This window comes from Acyrthosiphon pisum, chromosome A2 (genome assembly GCF_005508785.2).
Source record: "Acyrthosiphon pisum isolate AL4f chromosome A2, pea_aphid_22Mar2018_4r6ur, whole genome shotgun sequence".
Taxonomy (NCBI): Eukaryota; Metazoa; Arthropoda; class Insecta; order Hemiptera; family Aphididae; genus Acyrthosiphon; species Acyrthosiphon pisum.
The window spans coordinates 77,735,329-77,757,996 of record NC_042495.1 but is presented as its reverse complement, the minus strand read 5'-3'; the positions used below and the strand labels follow the sequence as shown (position 1 = coordinate 77,757,996).

The following is a 22,668-nucleotide window of genomic DNA, read 5'->3' as shown; positions in this document are numbered from 1 at the left end:
TGGCACATTTATGCACGGGAAGTTACGCAAAACTAGCAGCTTAGTCTTTTTTCTTTTATGGCCTACAAAGGTGACACGAGTCGTGAAAATATTGTTACAAAAAAGTGGATCACGAGTCAAAAAGGTTAAACATTACTAGTCAAAACAATAGATAGGATGAAAAATATTTTTATATTAAAAAATGTAAAATTACTAGGTATTCATTAGGTTTATCGTTGACAAAACACTTTAAATCCACTCCAAATTTTAATAAAAATTATTTTGGGTTTGGTCCGTCCCCCCGTCCAAGTAAAAAAAAAATAGTTGGGGTACGCAAAAAAAAAATAAAAATAGTAAAGGAGCTCCGTCCCCCTGCGCACCCCCCCAATTCGAGCACTGCCTATACCTAATACTGATAAATAATTATTATTATAGTAATAATAATATTTTAAATAAATATTCCAAAAGTTAAATATTTTAAGTGTAATTGATGTTAAATAAGTGGATATCGTATTATACGTATTATGTTGAATATATTATTCGGATGATGGATTAAAATTTAAAAGTATAAAAAAGCTATGATTATAATATACTGAAAATGTGTAAAAAATGAAGTACTTGCCTAACTAATGTCTGTCTGTAATCTATATGCATATTGTATAGTGTGTGCAAATATCAAATTCTATTTATACCAATACAATTTGTTCTCCAATAGCTCACATTAAATAATATACAGTAATAAGAAATATTATTTCGATTGTCATAGAGTTCATATCAATCTTGAGTCATATAATCAAAAAGGATTGGTAATAAATTTGAGTGGTAATATAATATTTAAATGTCTACGAGTTTTATGGCCATATATGCAATCAAATAGCGGTGATATTATTATTTATAGTACCTATAATAATAATAAAAATAATAATAGCGACAGACAGAGAGTTGGATCGTTTGTAATACCTAATATTTTATATGAATCGTAGGTATTTCTATTTTAATTTTGGTAATTATTGTTTTCTAGGTAGGCACGGGAGTATACAGTAGGTACTGCAGTGGTAAGTTTAACGAGGGAAAATTAAATACTGCAGCCGCATGCAGGCCTCTTTTCGGAAAAGCCCATTAAAAAAGCCCATTTGGACTCCATTAAAAAAAAAAAAATTGGGGACCCACAACATCGAACTCTGGGCATCTATTTAGCGGACTAATTCGAACTCAAATCTGGATAATTATTCAAACTAGTATTTGAGCCATACATACCTAATATAAATAGGTATTTGTGTTGCGGCTGCAGTTATATAATATTATATAATATTTTACAATAACGTTTATATAGTGATAAACCGATTTCGGTTTAGACTACCGTCCGTCGCATGTGGTAAACCGCGTCGGTATATGACAGTAATTAATAATAACAACCACAACCATAGTATTATAATTTATAATACGCAATAGTATATACCTAGTACCTACAATGAAACGTTAGCATCTCGTCAGTGGTTTTTCTCGTATTGAGATTTGACGACGACGGCGGCGGCGGCGGCGGTGACGGCTGAAGAGGAACCGAAATGTAATTACGAAACCAATTATTGCCCATCGTGTCTCCTAGCTGTATATTTTGGATTTCAAATGACGACGGCGTCGTGAATGAATGACTATTGACAAATCGTCTGCTCAAGCATCTTGGGAGGCCGTCTCATCAATCCGAATAGGTAGGTACAAGACAACCATGTCGGTTTTATATTGTTATTATTATATATTATTAACACCTTTACGTATAATATATTTATATACATACGAAACGGCCAGACCACCGCCGTACGGACGTTATTGTCTTTGCTCGTTATTATTATTATATAGCTTTCGGCTTCTTGTACAGTAGTGCGGCAACGGCGGTGGCGGCTGTTTCTCAAAAATGTCATTATTGTTATTATTATTACTACTATATTGTTATTGTTATTGTGCGCTATTAGTGTTGGGTTTTTTAAATTTCTCTCTGTCTCTCTCTCTCCACGCACATATTAAGCCACATTCATATAATACATTATTATCGTCGTTCACTCTCCACTCCAGAAGGTACACTGCTGTGTATAGTGGTTTAAAATTCTGTAATATTATTGTATATAAGCACTCAGGTAGCCACACACATTCGTACACAATTACGCTGTGCCTTATACAATATGATGTATAGGTACACTGCACATAACACTAACATGTTGCACCTCGTATTCTATACCTATACCTACCTATCATTTGTCACTCTTTATACAACCTATAAAGATATAAGTACTCGATGTGGCCACAGCAGCAGCTGCTGTTGTATCAGCTATGGCTGCACATTTTCTGCGGTGTAGTGTTATTTATATTATTATATATTAATCACTTAGGTTTTTAAGTACCGTCGCCATCACAGGTGACCGCAGCCGCCGTCCCAAAATGAGCCAATACTGCACGGGACGTGTCGTAGTAATAAAAACAATAATTCGCTCGTGCAGTGCGCGTGTATAGCAATAAATAATAATATTAAATAATATAATTATTATATATTATATTATTTTCTCCAGTATAGTTCAGAACAATCTGCAGACGCAACGACAAATGCCTCGACAGCGGCGATGACTTTAACGTAAAAATACGTGACCTCAAGCCATAGAATAATATTATTGGTCACCATGGTCACCTTCAGTCACCACTGTCCACCTCGCTATAATATTATATGTGTTATTTTATTATTATACCACGTATATGACGCTGATCCTGCGTAATAAATAATATATATTAGGTATTTTACTATAACTTAGTTTGGAGTGATCAATTTATTGTACCCATACCAATATAATATTAGATACACGCGAATAATGATAAATACTTAATACTCATACCTTAAGTGCCTATATAGGTATTTAACTTTAAGTTTACTTAACTTAACTTTATTCCGATTATTTTAAAAAATGATGCTATATAGGTAGGTACGCACCTTCAAAAAATAATTTCTAATAATAAATTAATGTATATATATGTTATACAATTTCTATAATGTTATATTAGTTAAGTTAAAATTATACATAGCTATACTATGTAAATAGTAAATACCATCGTATTTGCTTATTAAAAGGTTCCTATATAAGTAACTGCTATAACATATACATTATAATATATTATATTTATTCGATAACATACTTGTATAATACATTCACCTACCTATACGTATTAATGTGATACATAGATATTATAAATGTATATTTGTAAAACCATATAACCATTATCAATTATCATCATCACCATTATATATAAAAAATAATGGCGTGTGTTTGTTACATATAGTTTATAGGTACTCGAAACTTGGTATAATCTTGGAAACCTCAAATGTTTAACTATATTAAAGCCATATTCACGGTTTGGTTGGTGCTCTCATTATCAGTATTTATGTTGGGACCTACGTCCGATTGTTTGATACATTTTGGCTCATAAGCATGGATGAATTTTGTTGGCTTACGAAAATTGAAATGATTTTTTGGTACTCATAGTGTTGTCACTTTGGTTATAGAAAATAAAATAATTACTAAGAACCTATATAGGTTGTATACAACCAATGGAAACCAAAAATAATAATCATTATACTAATAACTATTAGTATCTATACTAAGTACTTAGTATTTTATTTAGTGATACATGTACTTATAGGTAGATAGGTATCTACTGCCTAAATAGTTGCATTTTAAAATGACATTATTTGAGAAAAATGTATTAATAAAAGTTTCAATTCCTTTAGATATTGTTCAAATTTTAAACCTATAAATATCTATATAAAAAAAACTGTTTCTATTGTTAAAAGATTTTTTGATTATTGTACCTATGATCTAGGTACTTATGAGAAACTTAGGGCCAGTTGTACCATCTCCGATTGAAGTTAACCGGAGTTTAATTGGCCGAATTTGCCTGGTTAAATATCTGTTATCAGCTGATTAAGCGTAATCGAAGTTTAACCGTAGACGGTACAATGCTGGCCCTTCGTGTTATAAATGTCCAATCATCCTTAGCTATACAAATTGAAAATCGTATACATTTTTAGATAACTATAAAAAATAATTAGCAAATTTTTGGAATTAAAATGTTATGGAATGTCGTAAACTTCAAAAGTTCATCAAAATTTCAATTTGAACTTACGATAAACTTTTTTTGATTGTTTAAGGTAGGAAAACTAAGGAATCTTCTATTAAATTTTCAAATCTTACACATAAATAAAAGATTTTTATGAGTTTCTATCTCAAAATAATTATCAATTTTTCGTGTGTTTGACGATTTTTTTCAAAAATTTAACTTCAGACGCTTATGAAAAATTGTGGATTTACGCTCTACTTTTTTTTTTTTAATTTCCACTATCAACAAATTTTAAGGAATCTCGTATTAAATTTTCATAATTTTGACTAAACAAACATTTTTTTTACCAAAAAAAAAAATTAATTACCTGAAATCGAAATAATCTCAGGCCTATAAATAGCTCAAAAGGAGTCAACATATTTTGAAAATTATATGGTGTAAATAAAATGCTAATATAAAAGTGAAAATTTCACAAAGGTGTCTATTTGGTCTTTTTTTTATAAAGTTACACCAAAAAACAAAATCTATTTAAATAGGTATGCTCCTGTCATATACCAATATACCATAAATAATTATATATAAGCTACGCTATTATAATATTACGATTATAATTTATAAATATGTATATAGGCATACCTATTAATACAATAATTACAATAAATGTAGTCGTATTTTACAATTGTTCATTTTTCCTGGGGTGAAGTCGTATAAACAGCTATACGGACACACATCAAATATGTTAGGCCTCATATTGTGCTAAATGTTTTCGTTGGCCCTATACAAACATCCAAAAAAATACATAACCGTTAAAATAGCGATTGGGTGTCCTATATACAATTTCTAAGTAATAATAATGGTTAACTTAGATCTTAAAATAATAAAATTAACTACTATATAAAACAAGTAAGAATTTCTATAAAAGTTTCAAGAATTACAAATATATTTCAACGGGCCCCTGTACTCCATAACAGCCCTTTTGGATGCCCTGTAGTTAGACGATATATATAGTTGTATTATATAATATAAATCATGGCATCGGATTTTATCATTTTTCACATCATTATAATATATTTAAAAAAAATTTAAATTACATATTTCTAAATATTTAAGTTTGACAAAGATTTTAACTTTTAACACGCTTTTATTTATATTTTTAACTTAAAAAATTAATCATTATACATTTATATATTAAATACGTTCATATAGGTTTAGCTATTGATAATATTATTTAGATTTAATAAATCTCTGTTAATAAACTTTTAATTTGTACCTATATATATTTGCTGGTACTAGCTGGTATATAATATAATATATAGCCATCACAATTTTTATGAAAACATTTAAATATATTATATTATGGTAGGCATATGCATACTTTATTTGCAATTACACTGCAGTATGTTGTTTGCAACAAGGAGTTGAAGAGTCAAATACCATATTTTTTTTTCTTAAAACAGATTCGGGCGCATAACGAGATATAATAGTTGTGTACATGTGAATACACCGCTGTTATTGCTATCAAAAATATACCTATATATATCGCTATCGAGGATACAAAGGATAGTGTAGGTACTAGGTACCTAATGCCTAAATTTTTACGTATTATTTAAACTGTAAACATAATATTTATAGGTTTAGGTATTAGGTACTATATTATAATATAATGTCATTGCTATAATTGGGAACAGCGCATTATCGGTTCATCACTCGTCATTACAGATTCTACACGCCCTGCAGACATTTATACCTAAATGTATAATATTATATATATACATATAAAAGGTATTAGTATATGCGTCCTCTGATTAAAAATTATATTTGAATACAGAAATAGCTATATATATATGTATGTATTCAGTATACCACACTATAATAAACGCAGAATAAGTAGGTATAAAGCCTATATATAGATGGTAATTTATATATAATATTATAATAATATACCATAATCTGTTATTGTAAACATTATTATTTATTATTACTGTAAGTAGAGTTGATATCCATATTATAATAAAGATAATTATATTATAAAAGGATTTCGAGCTTTTATATAATATTATATACTAGCTGCCCGACCTTCCTCCGAAAGAAATTATTTTTTTATAATTTAATTTAAAAACATATGACTATTTTTTGGCTATACAAATAATAATATAATATAATTACATATTGTATAGTTATTGTTATTGCTAATTTCTGAAAATTATATATCCTACATTTTGAATTCAACCACTGCAGAGTGGTAAATTTTATTCTTTTTATTATAGAATAGAGATAAGGTAGAAAAAAAATTAACAATAAATTATTTGTTCAATGAATAATATATATTTCAAATGGAAAAATGCAAGTGCAAACAAATAAATAAATAATTAATAATAGTAATAATAATAATAATAATAATAATAACAATAATAAATAAACAAACAAATCGGTTTCCTTCGTCTCCAAAATCAAGTTAGATTCTTATATATATAGATATATATATTTTTTTATTAACTCGCGGCAGCTTAGGCTATTAAGTGGATTTTTTACTGTAGGGGGGGTACGCATGTTTGATAGTTTGGCACCCGTAAATATTTGCCATGCCTGTATGAGGGATGGCGGCACTGGTTCTCCGGACACCGTGACTTGCCCGAAGAAAAATGCCGCCCATGGCCAAGGTTTTGAACCGGCGCCAGTGCGCGTCGCAACCGACGCCTTCGTTTGCTCAGCCACTCCGTCCCCCTATAATATTATAATTCATCATATATATTAATATGGTTCTGTAATAAAGTATACCTACCTATATTGCACGGTGCTGTAGGGATGTTGGATATTATTATAATTTTGAAAGCGCAGATCGCGCGGATCATTATCCTTATTCTCCGCGTTTACCTTCAATCGATATAGGTAGGTATACAATATACATATTATTGATAATTGAATCAAAAATATCCATCGGTGATTTGCTCTACGTACGGGGAGAATATAACGCAGACCATCCCAGATTAGGTCACTATATATATTATTATAATATTATGAAAGATGAATAAAAAACATTATAATATAATATTATTTTTATATTGGTATATACGGTTGCAATAAATATTCGAATTTGGCGAAACCATAATATAAATACGAGCGGCGGCAACGGTTTCCTCTCGCCGAGCATGCCAAATATGGGCGTGTACGTCGCACTACAAAATGGCGTACAGATGGCCAATGAGGAGCAGAACGCCAGACCGCCCACTGTGCGGAGGGCGTCGTTTTGGACGGCGACGGTGGCGGTGGCGGCGGCGGCGGTTGCGACGGCTGCGGGCTCGGTACCGGCACAAACCGGTCAGTGTCGATCGCACGCCGTCGTAACCGCCGCCACCGCCACCGCGTGACTTTCCTGGAATTTCGCCGCGACGTTCCGTACCGCTATTTCTGCGCACCGCGAAAAGCTTCATTTCTCGGTGCACGCACACACTAAGGGTAGTACGATATTTTTTCAATAATTCAAATACGGTATCAATGTATGATCTACGTACACCGGATCTATACCTACATACCTAATAATATACATATCGATCACGTTGCTTGATACAATAATGTATAATATGCACATCGCGTCCGCGGTTAAATCGTCCGTGCGCTGCACACTATTCGACTGAAGAAAAAAAATGACTATATTGCATTGCACTCGTATATTATAATAATATGACATCTACAAATTGTAAGTGTACGACTGCGGCAATATATAACAATAACGACGATGATAATATATAGGTATACCCGTACACATATACATGAGTAGTGTAGGTGCATAGTAAGTTTGGGTACCTACCTAATATGCCTATATAGATCAATATAAATATACGCGACGAGTGCGCCGACCGATCCGTATCGAAACTGCAATATTATTGTAATAAATTCAATATTATATATATTGTGTTTAGTTATCTATATATAATACACGTGCCGCATTTATAAATATAATTACATTATATAATATATCAGTGAATTATGCGGCGGCCACCGCCGTCGACGCCTCCACCGTCATCGGCGATTATTATTGTTACGACTGTGCGACTCCGACTGGAGTGAAGATCGAAACCGGCAGCATTTGAACACTGCGACCGAGACGACGATGGTCACGTAATTAGGATGCCACGGCCGTGCAGAGAGACGTACGGCGACCAAAAGCCGCCGTACAGTTACATATCGCTGACGGCCATGGCCATATGGAGCGCTCCCGAGAAGAAGCTACCGCTGTCTGACATCTATAAGTTCATCAGCGACCGGTTCCCCTATTACCGGAAGAACACCCAAAGGTTAGTTGTCCCCGGCTCGCATTAATATGCAATGTACATATAAATATAAACATATTTTTTTTATTGATCTCAAGCATCTATATTTAGTATAGTACCATATATGGCCATTAGTATTTTGTAGGAGGGTTACGGTTGCACGTTGAGGAACACTCGCGTCTAGGTACATGCGGTCTATATGTATATTATATATGTGTGGTGAGGATTTTTCACTGAAAACCCGGGTGGTTAGTAACGTCGGCCGATGCTTGACCTCAAAACACGTTAGTGACTGAGCCCAACCACCGATCCACACAAGCCCCCCGAATAATATCCAATAATATATTTATACCTTAGTACATATTATTATACATATATTATTATATAATAGCGTTATAGGCACGGCGTATTAGTGTTTTGAATCAATCAAGAAAGTATATATAGCTAGCATATATCCACTAACTTTTGGATACATAAATCAAGTATATAGGTATATTGTAATAATATAATATATGATTATATATATACATTTATGTATAAATTATGAAAATAATACCTATACACCTATATGGTAGGTACTTATGCAATTATTGTATTTGGTCGTATTTATTATATATATGTAGGTACCTACCACACACGCCACAGTTATATACGTGTGTGCATATAAGGAAGTCTAATCTGAAATAGATTTAGAATTGATATCAATTTTTAATTCCTTAACTCTCCAATGTAGGCCTAAGTACGCAACTATGGTCGTTTAAATTTATCTCAAATAATATAAATAAACATACAGCTGTATATAGGTACAAATATTTTTTGTTAAACTATGTCGAAAATATATACTGTATATTATATTATTACTATTAGGAACACTTAAATTCGAGGGGTAATTATAGCAACTGTTAGTGATAGTTGATTTTAATTGTTTTTTTTTTATTTTGAAGGCACTTACTAAATTTGAAATCAAGTTTATTGCTGTTTCTCTTGAATGAGGAGGTCTGTATGGAGGGAATAAGCTTGAGAGGTGTGATTATGATGAAGCATTGGTTATTGATGTGAAAATTTTATTTTGATTTTTTTGTGAATCTAACTTTTTAGAAGAGTTTCATATAGGTAGGTATTTAAGATATTTTGTATACCAAGTACATCCCATACGGGTTTGGACTTTGGAGTAGGTAGTAGTTTTTAAATTCATAACTATAGTTATATATATATAATAATATAATATATGTATGTTGGTTTTAATAGAGTAGATTTTCGAATATTTAACTAGGAAAAGTTAAACCTTAAATAAAATAGAATATACATAGTTACGTATTATATTACAGGTAGGTAGGTATATTATGCTACCCAACTGGGAAATCAACATTTGTATATAAATAACAGAAATACAGATTAGTCAATTGATATTATATCATTAGAATTAATATATTTTAAAACAAATGTACTTATATATATATTAATATATTATATACAAGTTATAAGTCAAATCTATATATGATTACTATTTGTCTATTGTTTTTTTTTTTACGGAAAAAATCCTGAAACTATTTTTGGCTGATTACGTTTTATATCTTGGATTTGATTAACAGACAAAGTTATAAAATTAACCTGTAGGTATAACTTAAGACAAATAACAATAATGCCAAGTCATTCGCTATTCATATTCAGCGGACATTGTTTTATTAAGTACTTATCAAAGGTAGGGAAAAAACATGATAAACACATGAAATGTTTCTACCATACCGTAGCAGACATTTGACAGCTATATATGCAATATTATGTACAGTGTACCTACCTACACTTATAGCAGTGGCCTTTAACCTTATTGGACTCGTGACCCATTTTAATAATTATTTATTTTTCACGAACTGTATGTGAAAAAAACGTTGATATTCATAAATTCTATTATATATATTATTTGTAAAACCAGACCAATTTTTAATTAATTTAGTATTATGTATTTTTAAATATATGAATATTTTTTGATCCGTGCAAGTGGATGAAAAGAAATTTGAATTATTAAAATTATGGATTATTTGCGATTTGCAACTTATTTCTGAAGATCACGCGGTCCACTGATTGAAGACCACTAGGTATATCATACACATCATAGATACAAATATTATACTATCATCGACTGTCAAATATATTATACGTACATTTTAAAGCACTATGTGTATAATATACCTAGTATACCTACAGACTTCTTTAATATTTGATACAATGATTAATATATATGATAAGTTCTTATTGTTTTGTAAATCATGCCCAATATACCCAATGAGCAGGTACTATTATTTGTAATTTCATGAAATGTAAAGTTTTATTTTCAATATTGTCGTGTATTTTTTTTGCTGTACACTGGGAATTTGAATGACACATATTATTGGTACCTATAGTATACTTTAAATTTCGGACTGCACATTATTTTATGTTTGCTGTACAGACTTTTATCAGAGAACCACTTCAAATAATGTTTCACATCATATCTATTGACTATTAATAAAGGCCTACACGAAAAACACTATACCTACATATTAGTCCAACAAAGTTGCGCATGTTGTCGTTATTTTCTTTTGCTAATAGTGAATATAATATATTATATAAAAGTAACAATAGTATCTAGGTACTATACGCTGATATAATAACTTATACTTATTATGAATAAAGTAAGGTACAAATTAGTACTATATGTGCCAAGATACTGCATATATATACATATATATTACCTACTGTAAACTGTAAATTCAAAAAGACCCTGCAGAATAGTGATGTGCGAGTGCATCCACCGGCCCTTTACCTAAAATAGCACCACTACAGTACTTACGTATATATATTAGTATATCCATGTATATAAATGTTATAGGAATTAATGCACTTAGATACTATATTATATAATATATTATAAACGTATTGTGTATATAATACGCATAAACACGTGCAGTTTGATCACCGTCGGTTCGGCCGACATTGGCTCGGTCACCCATCGGAGTTGAGGGCGAGCGCGTGCATTCGTGTGGAACGAATTGATCGCCGCGTGACAACTGAAATATTTGTATATATATAAATGTTTATCTGCTTATTGTATATCATAGTATACTTACGCAAGTTTTAGCCTATATAAAGTATATGTATACATTATATAGGTTCATATAGTCACACAGGTTAGGTTAGGTTACGTACACTCCAACACAATGGATATAATATGCGTGTGTACATAGGTACCTATATAAATTTAGTACGAATTATATAACTTTCATACTAAATCGTGTCTGTATTCCTAAATACACCAGCCGATACGCAAGTATTATTATTTTATGTAAATATATATAGGTGTATTATACACCTATATATTTATAATAAATATAATATATAAGTTTATGTATTTCTATATAATAGATATTATAACCACTCTTCACTGCTGCAGAGAGTATACGAATAGCTGTGTATAATATATCAATTACTATAAAATTAATAATTAAATTAGTAATAATTGGGAAACTTTATTTTCATTATTATTATTACAATAAAGTACCTACTTTCTGACATTGTATACATATATATAACTATTTAATATAGGTTTATATTGCAGCGGTGTAACCAGGATTTTTGATTTGGAGGGATCAAAAATGTTTTCCTCTATGTCAATAAGATCAAAAGCACATATAGTACAAGCATTCTAAAAGCAACCAATCTCATATTAAGTTGGTCTCACAGCAATTTAAAATTAACACATAATATAGTACATTATAAATTTCTAATTCAAAATATTTTGCAAATGTTCGTGATTTCGAAGACAAATTTTTTCAAAATTCATATTTCAGATGCTCATAAAAAAATATTACGAATTTACACTCAACAGGAATTTTTCAATTTTTCATCTACATTAATTTAAAAAAAAAAAAATTAAAATTGTAAATGTCATATGCCTTAACAGCTCAACATGAATCGAAATATTTTGAAAATTGTTCGATGAAGAGAAAATGCTAATATAAACATTCAGTGAAGATTTAATTTACCTATCTATACGTGTTGAAAACCTATTTTATTTTTACCATAACAAAAAATACGGGGAATAAAAGTATCCTAGGTTTATTGTACCACCAGTAAAAATATAGGTACTAGGTTAATTTTACCCCCTGTAAAGTTATCCTAGGATAATTTTACCCCCCAAAACATTTGAGGGTATTAGAAACCTGGGACACTGAAGTTTTTGAAAACTATATTGGATATTTAAAATGCTAACCTTCCGAATGTACTAGATTCACTTTTCCACCAGAAAATATACTTAAGTTGAGCACATAAAAAAAACATCATTGTAAAATTAATACATTCATCGCTCCGCTCAGAATCTAAAAGGTTATAAATATTGTATATTATTTAATATTTTATGAACTATAATTATAGTTTGCAGATTAAAGCAGTAAGGTTAACTTTGGTCTGAGGTTTACTTTAAGGTTGGTAAATGGGAGGGGGGATTCTTCTCGTACTTGTTGGAAATTCAGTTATAGTATAGGTATATGTTATACTGCAAACTGTACGCCATAAATGTTGCAGATGGCAGATCCCTTGATGGTATCGATGGGTGAATGATATGTGTCCTATTCTTCTGAGTTGGTCGATAATTGTTTCTTGAATTCTGGAATATGTCATTGTAGATGGAACAAGGGATGTACGTTTAAATTAGTTATATATATCATTATTGAAATTCCTGACATTATTGTATATAGAGCACGGATTCTTATGCACTAAAAAGTATTACAACATGCCATATGATATGAGCAATACAAATTGTGAAAATATTCAAACATTTAAAAAAAAATGTATTTATTAGAAATTTTCAATTTTCAATTAATTTTATAATTTATTATTCATTTATATTTATTGTGTATAAAAATTAATTTAACAACATATAATTATGTATAGGTAGTACAAAACAAATCATTTTTTCAACGAAATTAGTTGACAAGATTTCGAACAAATATGTACGCGTCTTGTTAGGAACGATACAATTTATAATATTAGGTTATCAAAATATAATATAGGTTCGTAGTTGAAGAAATGTATTATTACAATTTTCTGTTGACGAAACATAATAATTTTACATCTTGGTATATTATATGTTTTGAAAACAGTATATCATATAATTTATCTTTAATATGAAATAAATATCAAATTTTATCGAAACATGCAAGAATATGCAATAATCATCAAATATGCCGAAAAATAATTGATGTCTATAGTTTGAATCTACTATGATTCGTAGGTATAACTGAACAAATTCCAAAAATATATAAAGTTAAATAAATACTGCTCATGTACAATAATAACTCAGTCACAATAACTTAATGAATTAGATATCACGACCGCACACTAATTTACACTGATGCACCGAAAAGCATCATGGTAGATGAGGCCCTTTAGTCAGAGACTATACAGACTTTATCCACCATCATCTATATATATAATATAGTTGACCAAGGTATATAAATTATACAGTGGAAATCCATGCGATTTACCAATTTTGTACCATTTACAGTTTCATTAGATAGTAAAAAGTATGTGCTTTAATAATTAGCGACTCTCTTAGCGCTCTAATCTCACTCCACGAATAAACACCTGAAAACGAATTAGTACAGTTCATCCAAGATCTCATTTCCTCATCAAAAAAACAAATCCATTTTATATAGGTCTCATCTCACTAATGAGTCCAACGAAATTGAAATAGCGGATCAAGTGTTTTTTAAGCCATTATACCAACAACATACATAAAAACAATTTCAACTAAAGTCTAAGTAAATTAAGCTCAAAAACTTATCATAAAATCATGGAAAAACTACTGGGATTCTATGCAGTCAATAACAATAGCTGAGTAACGTCAAAAAGACAAAAACCAAATGGGTTTACCCAGATAACGCAACTATAAGAGAGAACAACTATATTATAATTATAAATGTGGCCGGAATAAGCCACTCCAGTGGCGTGTTGAACTTATTTTTGGTGAGAAGCAAAAATGTATACAAGATACCCACCCACCCACCCACCCCCTTAATGTTTATAACAGCATTTTAAAATCAGCAAAAAAGTTTAGATTAAAAATTTGCAAAATATATGCGTACCTACATTTTAATGATTTGTATAATCGGATATGATATTTCTACGATATATCTACCTAGTTTAACCTAGGTGGCTAGGTATTTTGTGGCAGGGGGACCACCCACCATCCAATAATTATGAAGGAGCAATTTCTCCAAAATAATACCTTCGAAACGCCACTAGGCCATTCACACCTTATACTCGATCTTATTTGATCACCTCGGAACCCAAACTATGGTCTGACATATATCATATAATTAAATATGCAAAACTTATCTTGCAATCGTTCACATAATCATTCACAGCCCCGAGTACCAACTCAACAACTTATCTCATTAACAATCCAAAATCCTCCAATCAACACAACACCATTAATATTTTCAAATTTTTCAAACAAATTGACTCAGACAAAAAACTAAACCTTAAGTAACCTTTTTAGCCTAGGCTAGTAAACGTTGCAATTGAAGCCTTAGAAATAATAATAAAAAATCAAAGAGCAAACAATATAGGTACATATACCATTGGATAAAAATATCCACGCTCAATATATGTGTAATGTGAATTCACTATACTATATTAATATATAATAGAGATAGGTACACAAATACGTTGGTCCAATATTATTTGGAAAAAAAGTTATAATAATATTATAACATATTATAATATGTACCTATATCTACTATATATATATATTTATGTTGTAAGAGTTATTTTTAAAAATATTAATTAAATTATATTACAATGATTTTTATTGATTATAAAAAAAATTGGTAGATATCGGTTTGTTTGAATAATCTATTTAATAGGTTAAAAAATAGTTTTATTAGAAGAAAAACATTTTTTTAGTGATAGATTATATTATACTAATTAGTGCTGAAATGTAAAATGCACTGATTTATGATTTATATATTAACCTGGCCTAAACTAACCTGCAGCAGTTTTGCATCAATGCAAATATGATGTTGTAGTGTTGTGTGTACCTATGTAATAATATGTAGATTTACATATTATATCAGTTATATTTTTATTCCTTGAACTTATTTAATATATATATATATATATATACATAGTCTTACCACCTTAGAAAAATACATCATATTATAATATTATATAGGGATACCTAATGATATTAAGCAACAAAAAAAATAGAATACGCCATTGTCTTATAATGGTCTTAAATAATAATAAATTAGTTTAGCTTAATAATCTTTAAGTATTTTTTTATGTAGATAAAAAAAATAATGCAGCTATATATTATAGAACTGTATAGGTAAGTATATCTAGGTCTAATGTCTCCATTCAAATATTATGCCTAGGTATAAGTGAGTTTTAAAATATTTCTATAGAATTCCAAAGTCAACATCAAAACAGTTAACCACACAAATCCATTGATTTCTAACATAGCCAGTGAATTCATGCCAAATAACCCCCCACGTCAATTAAAAAGACACTGGTATGTTGAGATATCCTGAATCCCGATCTGCATTAATTAAAAAAAAAAAAATTCTCTACTCCAAGTTAGAGGGTTCCTACTTCCTATCCACACTGGTGGGCCTCCCTCCTCACGCCATTTCATGTTATGTACATTAAATTAGCTATCAAATTTACTTATTGTACCTATTATATATATTATATTACAGAATGTAAATACTGTATTTTATCTAATAAAAAAAAAAAAACAAAATCATCAAAAAATAGTTATATAGGTAGGTATAATATATATATATATACATATATATTATTTTTATATTCAAAAAATATCATTTCAGATCCTGAGCCTTAAGCTCCATACGAGAAAATCAAAAAATGGACTTCTTTGTGAAACAGCTTGATAACATTTCCTATACATTTATGCTATAATTTAGTACCCACAACATTTTTTTTCTAAACTTTGATTTTTCTGTAATTTTTTGGATTTTCTTTAATATAGTATAACCATTAATCGGTGAATGCCAAACTACACGATTGATTAATTTCGAATTGTATAATTATGGTGAAAAAAACAAATTACAAAATAATATCTAAATTAAACCATTTTAGTCAACATAAATGATAACACCCCGTAAAACGAGAGAACGCATTTTAAAATGTATCGGTATACTTAACTAAGATCAACGAATATTGCATGTTTGAAGGATATTCAAACTATAGATTTCGAAATATTATCGTTTCTTAAAACTGCTCTAAGTTCAAAATTCAAATTAATGTATTTCATTTTCTACAGACTGCAACATATTGTACCTAGTACCTACCTATATATATTGTTTTCATAGAACAACCAAATTTATTCTCAATATTTACATTAATTTAGAAAATATTATATACGATTACCTATCGGATATCTGATACATGTTAATGTTGCTATTTTAACAGTACCTAAATATTATATTTCATTAAAAATGGACTCTAATAACTATATATGCGTTACGCATGCATAAATATATATTACATTATTACATATATATAAGAAAACATATCAGGTGTAGGTATGCACATTGCACATTGCATACCTAATCGTATTCGCACAATAATATAATATAGGTACGTATATAGTATACCTACCTATATAATATAATGATGAAATTGCATTTAATCTCGATTAAATTAAATACAATTAGTACACGCATGCACTGCATTTCTGATAAAAAGAAAAACCACCATACGCATTGAACTTATTGATGCAAATAATTAAGGTCGAATTATATTTTTACGCTATTTATCGATCACGCCCATTTATCGAGTACGAATGCAATCGGGTTGGGAAAAAAATGATGATCGTAAAAAAATCGTTGATATGTACCTATTAGCTGACTATTGCAGTAGGTATAAAGTTTAAATATAAGAATAAATATATCAATATTTGTCCTGATCTTTTATTTGCAATAGGTAACTATAATAACTAATAACTCTTATGTATTTTTTTTTTATTGATATTTCACGTGATATACAAGCGATTATAATTAAAATTATAATAAAAAAAAATCAATTTGCCCTTCAAATAAAACTCGTACCACGTACCTATATATAGGTATGATATAAAATAAATGTTAATGCCTATTGGTCAGTTTTAATTTAATAACCAATATTTGCTAATAATATTATTATAAATATGTGTAGGATGTAGATTATAGGTACCTAACTACATAATTTTAGATATCAATATATTTGAAATATTACGTGAAATTGTGGAATTAAATATAAGATTCGATTGCATATTTTTGCTTGCTTTGTTAAATTTTACGAAAAAAAGTATAGTCCACAAACTTAACTATAATTTATTAGTATCATATTATAGTATGCGTATTGCGTACCTATATATTTTAAAAACATACTTTTTCCCACATTATTTTCTATAATAATTGTAACTGCATTTTTACCTTTTTCGAGAATATTTTGGTACCTAAATGTAATGGTATATTCACATGAATATTTCAAAAATGTTTAGTGTAATAACAGAACCAAAACCTACATAATATTTTGTACTTATACGAGCTGTCGCGTAATAACCGTGGTATATATTATAAAGTAAAAAGTTTGGTCTCCTGTTTCATGAATATCAAATTGTTTTAGTTAACGGTATACCTATATTAAAATTGAGCAATTTATTTTAATACACTACTGTATGATACATTGATACATGGAATTATATTAAATTATTATAACGTATTCAGACTTTCCTATACACGTATGGATACCTACAATGGATGGATTGAACATAGTATTATAGTGGGATTGTCATTGGCGTAGCTAGACACTTTTTTTTGGGTAGGCCCGATATTTTGATGTAAGGATTACCAATGAATAGTTTTATAAAATAAAAAAGTATCAGAATACCGTATGTTCTACATTTATTATAGGCATATTACACAGATTTATCTTATATTGTAAGACTAAAAGTATAAAATTAAATTAATAAAAAAGATATAGCTTTATTAAAATAGTTTTTTAGTCATGTTACTTAATATATTTTTCCAATCACAATATCCACCAGTAATTAGAACATCTTTTTCAATTTGCGAATGAGAAGGAAAATGACGACAATAATAACAAAATACGGCATTCATTTTAACTGAGTATTCCAACCATGGGTACTTATTGTACAAACTGCTTTGAAAGCTACGTTGCTTCCCAGATATAAAAGTACGAGGAAAACTGATGACAGGTTGTACAGCGGTATCCTCACAAGTTACACTAATATCAAAAATGTTTAAATTCAACTGTTTATTTGTATCTGATATTGGTGTACGCGCACTTGATTCAGGGTCATTAGGCTCCGAAACAGTTGAAACAGCAGTTGATTTTAAATTACCTGGTGTGATTAAAAAACGTTCCATTTTTCGAGCAACGCGACGGACTAAGTAAAAATATAAGCGAAATATAATCACTACGTTGTACTAAAGGCGAACGGAGTGACGCAGTGCGATTAGTATTAAGCTAATCGACAATCGCAAGCGTATCTATCCGACTACAACTTATATTACCGTCTCGTTATTTTTGGAAATAATCGTCAATTGAATGGATAAGATTAATATCTATCATATTGTAGGAAACGGGCAATACGGGCTGTCGGGCTATAATATTATATTATACACTGGCTTTGATGCACTATACATTTCGACGGATGCCGATTAACAGGAATCGATCGGTTATTAAACCATAACACTCAAAATAAAAGACGTGTCATTAACTGATTTGCAGAACCGATTAAAAACCATCAGGATTTAATTTCGATAATTAAAACCTTCTTTACGATAATATTGTAAATACGGTTTTAATATTAATATTAATTCTATTATTTTAAATACATATTATAGTCATATACACTACATATTTAAAAGGATAAAAATTTTTTTTGGAAAAAAGTGGGTAGGCCCGGGCCTACCAGGCTTACCCGCTGGCTACGCCACTGGGGATTGTATATTGCAAAACGTATAATACCTTTACATACATTGTTACGTTGTAGTGGTATAAATAATATATAATAAAATATAAAATAAATATTGAATACCGTGCAGCTAATAAGGGATGACTATACACAGTGTCACAATATTGTCGCGCGGGAGTGTTGGGTGTGCAATTCACAGGGGCCCCAAGATCTCATATAGTATGACATAATATACGATATTCACCCTTATTATCAAGTTGCACCACAGACTACAATACAAACAGGTAACAGCTATATAGTATATATGCCTACGGCATCCTAGATGACCTAAAGAATTAACATGAAATATACACTGATACCTCCAAATCATACGAAAGGGTTGAATCGAAATCGTATTCGAAAATACAAACTAAACATTCAAACTTCCAAATGAGTTATCAATCTTCTCTACCGAAGCACAGTTTTATTGATACAGTATTAGTGATTTTTTCAGCGCCATAAATGTATAGAGCCATGTATAAACAAATCCAACCCAAGTGATATCGCAATCTTCATCCAAAATAAACTTGACGAAGATAAAAATAAAAACAAAACAAATTATACTCGTATGGATTTCAGGACATATACCGGCATTATAGATAACGAAACTGTGGATAAATATGGCATAATTGCCGTTTCCAACACCGAAACAACCGTACAAGACTCCCTTACCTAACCTTTCCCATGTCAAAAAACAAACCTCCAAGCTGCGACGCTTGTGGCCAATTTCTCACGGTCAAACATAACCTGACGAAATGCCGTCTATACAAACAGGAGCGAATAATGGACCTCAAATTGACCAAAACTCTCAACTCAACTCTCGAATCCAACCCAGATTAGAATAAGAAAATCTTGAAATTTCAAAAAAAAAAAAAAAAATAATTTAATAGGCAACATGTTATTAAGCGCACTTAATTGTATTGTCGATTTAATAATGCAATGTACAATAATTATAAATAGTAATTAAGACATGTTAACTAATGGCCTACTCGCCGACTGTCAACAAGATGTACCTATATGGGATCAATAAAAAAAAAAGGTGGGCAAGTGGATGTCGCACTGCTGTACAGTAGGTTACAAGTGTGTTACTGTATAATGGATGGTATTAATTTTGAATTCAATGATATAATATTATTGTATAAGAAAAACGATTCTGAGCGGAGACGGTATGTCAGTCTAGGTATAAGACATATTATATACTTAACTATGGTATTAAAAAAAAAATTGGCCTATAATAGGAAGGTACTTATAATAAATTCTAAATTAATCATATCACAATATCCATTAGGTACTTATAACGCGTTATACATCAACAACAAACCGTGTACTATCATAAATATATAATAGTATACTTTAAAAGTTTCAAGTACCCACAAGTAATATTATACAATCACAACAAAATAACTAAAATAGTTATTCTAGGTTTTTTAATATGTAATTTCGTCCAAATTTGAACTTAAAATGACTATAAAAATAAAGTATGCTTATGTATTTCTTAGAATTTTTGGTAACAGAATTAAATATTTACGTGAAATCTTGTTTTAAATTTTCAATCCTTAGATATAAAAGTTGAACATTTTATAAATTTTTAGCTACAAAATAATTATTCAATTTTAAATTTGATAAATTTTGTCAAAATTTGAACTTCAAATGCTTATAAAAAAAATTGTTTCATGTATTTTTAATATTTTTCAACTGCTATTGTAACAATATATCATGCATTAAATTTTTACACTTTTTTACCCAACAAACAAAATTTTATTGATATTTATTGAAAAAAAAACTAAAAAAATTGAAAACTGACAGTGTCCGTAAACAGCTCAAAAAGAGTCAAAATATATTGAAAATGTTATGGTGTATAAAAAATTAAAAAATTAAAATATAAATATTCAGTGAAATTTTCAAGTTTCTACAGTCACTCGTTTTTTAATTACAACAAAATAAGAAAATCGTTACGTAAGAAATCGAGTGAATATCAAATGTTGTAAAAATATGAATTTCAAACGCTCGTAAAAATTTAATTTGACTTTTTTATAGACATTTTTTTTTTTGATAAAGGTAGATTAACCTGTAAGGAATCTTGTATTACATTTTAAAATCTTAGTTCTAAAAAGAAAAATTTTTACGAATTATTAACTCAAAATAATTAAGTAATTTTCGTGATTTTTCCATATTTTGTCAATTTTTGAACTTCAAATGCTAATAAAAAAAAACTGTGACTAAGGATTTTTAATATTTTTCAAATGTCATTGTAACAATATAGTAGGAACCTTGTATTAAATTTTCAAGTATTTTTACTCAACAAATAAAGTTTTATTGACATTCATAGAAAAAAAGGTGGGTAAGTGGATGTCGCTCTGCTGTACAGTAGATTACAAGTGGGTCACTGTATAATGGATGGTATTAAATTTGAATTCAATGATATAATATCATTGTATAAGAAAAACGATTCTGAGCGGAGACGGTATGTCAGTCTAGGTATAAGACATAATATTATATATGGTATTAAAAAAAAATTGACCTATAATAGGTACCTATAATAAATTCCAAATTAATCATATCACAATATCTATTAGGTACTTATAACGCGTTATACAATATGTAATTTTGTCTAAATTTGAACTTAAAATGACTATAAAAGTAAACTGTGTTAATGTATTTTTTAGATTTTTTGTAACAGAATTAATTACTTACGTGGAATCTTCTTCTAAATTTTCAATTCTTAGATACAAAAGTTGAACATTTTATAAATTTTTAACTACAAAATAATTATTCAAATTAAAATTTGATACATTTTGTCAAAATTCGATCTTTAAATGCTTATAAAAAAAAATTGTGCCTATGCATTTTTAATATTTTTCAACTGATATTGTAACAATATGTCAGGAGCTTTGTATTAAATTTTTACACTTTTTGGCCCAACAGATAAAACTTTATTGATATTTATAGAAAAAAAAAACTAAACAAATTGAAAACTGACAGTGTCCGTAAACAGCTCAAAAAGAGTCAAAATATATTGAAAATGTTATGGTGTATAAAAAATTAAAAAATTAAAATATAAATATTCAGTGAAATTTTCAAGTTTCTACAGTCACTCGTTTTTTAATTACAACAAAATAAGAAAATCGTTACGTAAGAAATCGAGTGAATATCAAATGTTGTAAAAATATGAATTTCAAACGCTCGTAAAAATTTAATTTGACTTTTTTATAGACATTTTTTTTTTGATAAAGATAGACAATATTATGAGGAATCTTGTATTACATTTTCAAATTTTAGATTTATAAAGAAAAATTT

General features: G+C 29.3%; 1 protein-coding gene across 3 annotated transcripts in view; it reads left to right on the top strand.

Moving 5' to 3' along the window:
* The first annotated feature begins 7,391 nt into the window (after positions 1-7,391).
* The window catches only part of LOC100573926 (fork head domain-containing protein FD4), a 69,641-nt gene continuing 54,364 nt past the window's right edge, over positions 7,392-22,668 (top strand). For all 3 annotated transcript variants that reach the window (XM_003246183.4, XM_016806507.2, XM_008187387.3), the window contains exon 1: positions 7,392-8,372. In XM_003246183.4, the coding sequence (XP_003246231.1) occupies positions 8,206-8,372 (167 nt within the window). In that variant the 5' untranslated portion in view covers positions 7,392-8,205. The remainder of the gene's footprint in view (positions 8,373-22,668) is intronic.